The sequence below is a fragment of the Notothenia rossii genome, assembly GCF_949606895.1.
Source record: "Notothenia rossii genome assembly, chromosome: 7".
Lineage (NCBI taxonomy): Eukaryota > Metazoa > Chordata > Actinopteri > Perciformes > Nototheniidae > Notothenia > Notothenia rossii.
Genome location: NC_136905.1, coordinates 84476793 through 84481792, shown reverse-complemented (window position 1 = coordinate 84481792; position 5000 = coordinate 84476793). Strand labels below are relative to the sequence as shown.

Sequence of the window (5000 nt, the reverse complement as noted above, 5' to 3'; positions counted from 1 at the left end):
ACCTGTCGTCGGTGAAACGCCCTCCTTACTGCAGAACGTCTCTCATTAGCCGATATGTGTTATAATGTTTTTTAACGGACGTTGTCTGATTATATAATCATATGCGCGGGCCGCTAGTGTCTGTTGATCTCCAGATTAACAGCAGCATGAGAATAACCTGCCGATGCTCCATGGCGGAGGCTCCGGTACAAAATTGCCAGGATTTGAGTTTTTACCCCCTTAATGTCTGACCAATGGATGAACAGCATTTCCGAGCACATGACTTGTGTTTAAAGTTTATAGTCCGTTTGAGTTTTGCCCGTGTGAACGCAAACTTCTGAAAAATGAAACCATGTAACAAACTGTCGTCTGGAGCGCACCTGAGAACGGACTATAGGTGTGAATGCGAGATGCTTTAAGATCCCTAGAGTCTGTGGTCCGAATATGAGTTTAAACAGTTTTCTGGAGGAGCTTCAGGTAATTTAAAAACGTATTAAAAACCACTTTGCCGTCTTTTTTTCATTTATCCAACATTAATTGGGGCAAATACTTTACTCAACACTGATTGGTTAGAGTTCAACAATGAAGCCGCAGCTACCAAAACAAGAAATCAGATAACGAGAACACGTCAACCTGATTTAATCAAAAGTAAAACAAACCTCGGTTTCATTTATAACTAAAAGGTAGTTTTTCTCCCTTTCTTAATAAACAAACTGCTCTTTTTTCCAGGAAGCGTATTAAAGTGCAATCGGCAGCACATGGATTTATTTTTAAACATAATGTTCCTCTAATGTACGTCATCTACTGCTCATTGACATTTTGAGGGTTAAGGGTTTTCTGGTTTCTTGCTGCAGTCCTTCAAACTATAATTACACACTCAGCGTCCATGTGGCCTGCATTTGATTTATTTTCCTCTTTTTTCCACATATTTATTTGGGTCAAGATTTTTTAAATGATACCATTACTGGATAATAGAATGAGTGTCAGAACAGACTGGAAATACAGGAAGAGACGACTGCTCCGAATTCAATGCTCATGACCCGACTCGATACCACACAATACGTTAGGGTCTGGTATGATTCGATTCTATGACATTTAATACAATGCGATATGATATCATTACGCTACGATACGCTACGATATGATGCGAAACGATACGAAAACATGTGATGCCATATAGTTTGTAACAATTTGAAACGTTTAGCTACGATACTATTCGATACGATTTCATACGATAACATTCAATACGAATCAACAGGATGCGATGCGATGTGGTTTAACCTCATTACATCGTGGAGCCCTCAGCCTTGGTGTATTATAGCTGGATCCACAGAGATCATCAAAGGGTGGAGCAGTTTTTACATCGAAGCGGTGGCAAACTGTACGGAGAAGAGCCACGAGCCGCTCGGAGCGATTGTTTGGATGCTCTTTCATCTGAATGGTGTGAATCTAAACCAGCGGTGTCAGTGTCTGCAGTACCTCTGGGCTCCAGGTGGTGGAGCTGTCTGTGACATCGTTCTTGGCGCTATCTGCTGCCTTCTCCGTGTCCTCGCTGCCGTCGGCCGCCTGCCGGTTCATGCTCAGTTTGAGACTCTCTCTGGCGGCTGACTCCCTGACGCTTGAAGGTTTGTCCAGAGAAGAGGAAGTCGTCGCTCTCTCAGTGTCTTCCAGCGCTGCAGAGAGAGGGTCCTGGAGACCCTGAGGCTGGCCCTTCGCCTCCATTTCTGCATCGAGGAAAGGCAAAAACAAGAGAAGAGTTAGCATTAAACTCCTCTGGTAAAGATAGGATATCACTGGAGACAGGAGAATGGCAGCCTGCTGGACAATGTGTCCCACCCCCTCCAGGACACCCTGTCCTCACTGTGCAGCTCCTTCAGCGACAGGCTGCTGCACCCCACCTGTCTCACGGAGAGATACCGCAGGTCCTTCCTTCCTGCAGCGGTCAGACTATACAACCAGCACTGCCCCTAGTAGACCCTCCTACACACACCACAACACAGACTATACAACCAGCACTGCCCCTAGTAGACCCTCCTACACACACCACAACACAGACTATACAACCAGCACTGCCCCGAGTAGACCCTCCTACACACACCACAACACAGACTTTACAACCAGCACTGCCCCTAGTAGACCCTCCTACACACACCACAACACACACTATACAACCAGCACTGCCCCTAGTAGACCCTCCTACACACACCACAACACAGACTATACAACCAGCACTGCCCCTAGTAGACCCTCCTACACACACCACAACACAGACTATACAACCAGCACTGCCCCTAGTAGACCCTCCTACACACACCACAACACAGACTATACAACCAGCACTGCCCCTAGTAGACCCTCCTACACACACCACAACACAGACTATACAACCAGCACTGCCCCTAGTAGACCCTCCTACACACACCACAACACAGACTATACAACCAGCACTGCCCCTAGTAGACCCTCCTACACACACCACAACACAGACTTTACAACCAGCACTGCCCCTAGTAGACCCTCCTACACACACCACAACACAGACTTTACAATCAGCACTGCCCCTAGTAGACCCTCCTACACACACCACAACACAGACTTTACAACTAGCACTGCCCCTAGTAGACCCTCCTACACACACCACAACACAGACTATACAACCAGCACTGCCCCTAGTAGACCCTCCTACACACACCACAACACAGACTATACAACCAGCGCTGCCCCTAGTAGACCCCCCTACACACACCACAACACAGACTATACAACCAGCACTGCCCCTAGTAGACCCTCCTACACACACCACAACACAGACTATACAACCAGCACTGCCCCTGGTAGACCCCCCTACACACACCACAACACAGACTATACAACCAGCACTGCCCCTAGTAGACCCCCCTACACACACCACAACACAGACTATACAACTAGCACTGCCCCTAGTAGACCCCCCTACACACACCACAATACAGACTATACAACCAGCACTGCCCCTAGTAGACCCTCCTACACACACCACAACACAGACTATACAACCAGCACTGCCCCTAGTAGACCCTCCTACACACACCACAACACAGACTATACAACCAGCACTGCCCCTAGTAGACCCTCCTACACACACCACAACACAGACTTTACAACCAGCACTGCCCCTGGTAGACCCCCCCCCACACACACCACAACACAGACTTTACAACCAGCACTGCCCCTGGTAGACCCCCCCCCACACACACCACAACACAGACTATACAACCAGCACTGCCCCTAGTAGACCCTCCTACACACACCACAACACAGACTATACAACCAGCACTGCCCCTATAGACCCTCCTACACACACCACAACACAGACTATACAACCAGCACTGCCCCTAGTAGACCCTCCTACACACACCACAACACAGACTATACAACCAGCACTGCCCCTAGTAGACCCTCCTACACACACCACAACACAGACTATACAACCAGCACTGCCCCTAGTAGACCCCCCTACACACACCACAACACAGACTATACAACCAGCACTGCCCCTAGTAGACCCTCCTACACACACCACAACACAGACTATACAACCAGCACTGCCCCTAGTAGACCCTCCTACACACACCACAACACAGACTATACAACCAGCACTGCCCCTAGTAGACCCTCCTACACACACCACAACACAGACTATAACACCCCTTGATGCTAAATACAAACCAACTATCTGCAATATATATACATGCCGTTAATAACTGTAATGTATACCTGGCTGCTAAACCCTTGTTACTGTCACAAGGTATGCATCTTGTATTTTGTAGATTGTGTAACTTGCTGCTGTTAAATATCGTCAAACTATGTGCAATATGTGCTTTATATAAATATGCCATCTTTAATAACTGTAATATATGCCGGGCTGCTAAATCCTAAGAACTGCTACAGGATTTGATTTGTAGATATGATTTGTTTTTGATCTGTATTTTTGAAAATTATGTAACTTTTTTAGTTTTTATCTTTTTTTAGCATATTGTTTATTATTATATTATAACTTAGTACTTGTTTTAACGCATGTAAGATATACAACACTAAGCTGCTGTGGCTCTTTCTGCTGTAACGCTGCAGATTTCCCCTCTGTGAGACTCATAAAGGGATTCTGATTCTGATTCTGAAAAAAGGCTGCTCCAAAAAGTTTAACAATAGTGAAAACAAGATGTTTTCACAATCTGTCAATAGAACAAGTGAACATCAGCTTGGTGAGATCTCTAGAAATAAGACGGGATATTTAGATAAATCACATCTTGTAATTATCAGGAGAACTCATTTTGAACTATATTTGACCAGAATCAGGAAATGTTGTTTCAAAATAATATACAAATCCGCAAATATTCCACAAACGCTCAAAGGTTTTTGTTAGATGGTGATTTTCTAATAATTATGTAAATAAATATGTGTTTCATCTGAGATACAACTCAGAATAAGATGATTTGACTGAACAAGATAACGCATACAGAGCTTTTGTAGAGTAACGTTTTATTAATCTTTATCTGTAAGATCAGATCAGATAAGAAGTGCTTTATTGATCCCAATTTGGGAAATGCTACTGTTGCAGCAACATAAAAAGAAGAAGAGTAGAGGAAGAGGAAGAGAGGAGGAGAGGAGAGGAGAGGAAGAGGGAGAGGAAGAGTGCTTTGATTTGTTGGAGGGAAAATATCCCCATCAGGGTTTGACGGCGCTCCATGATCCAGGATCAGATGATAATCCAGATGATGTCGTGGTGGATGTTGGAGGATTAATATTAATCACAATTTTTAGGAAGTACATTTTAGGAACCTCCGTGCTTAAACATTTGGAAATCTATGTTTGAATGCTTAAATACCGAAAGTTAGACGACGTGTAACTGCTGCTGCTCTCTGAGCTAAATATCACAAATCCTCGGGTTAAAGAACAACCAATCAGGTCCTCCGCCCCACACTCTGTATTTCAGCATTTAGTTTCCCAAGTTCATTACATCAACTTCAATTAGTTTCAAATAA

The 5000-nt window shown here is 44.7% G+C and overlaps 1 protein-coding gene across 1 annotated transcript in view; it reads right to left on the bottom strand.

Moving 5' to 3' along the window:
• The window catches only part of syt16 (synaptotagmin XVI), a 21416-nt gene extending 19680 nt beyond the window's left edge, over window positions 1-1736 (bottom strand). The window contains exon 1 of the mRNA XM_079693331.1: window positions 1459-1736. Coding sequence (XP_079549457.1) covers window positions 1459-1701 — 243 coding nt within the window. The 5' untranslated portion in view covers window positions 1702-1736. The remainder of the gene's footprint in view (window positions 1-1458) is intronic.
• Window positions 1737-5000: the final 3264 nt, after the last annotated feature.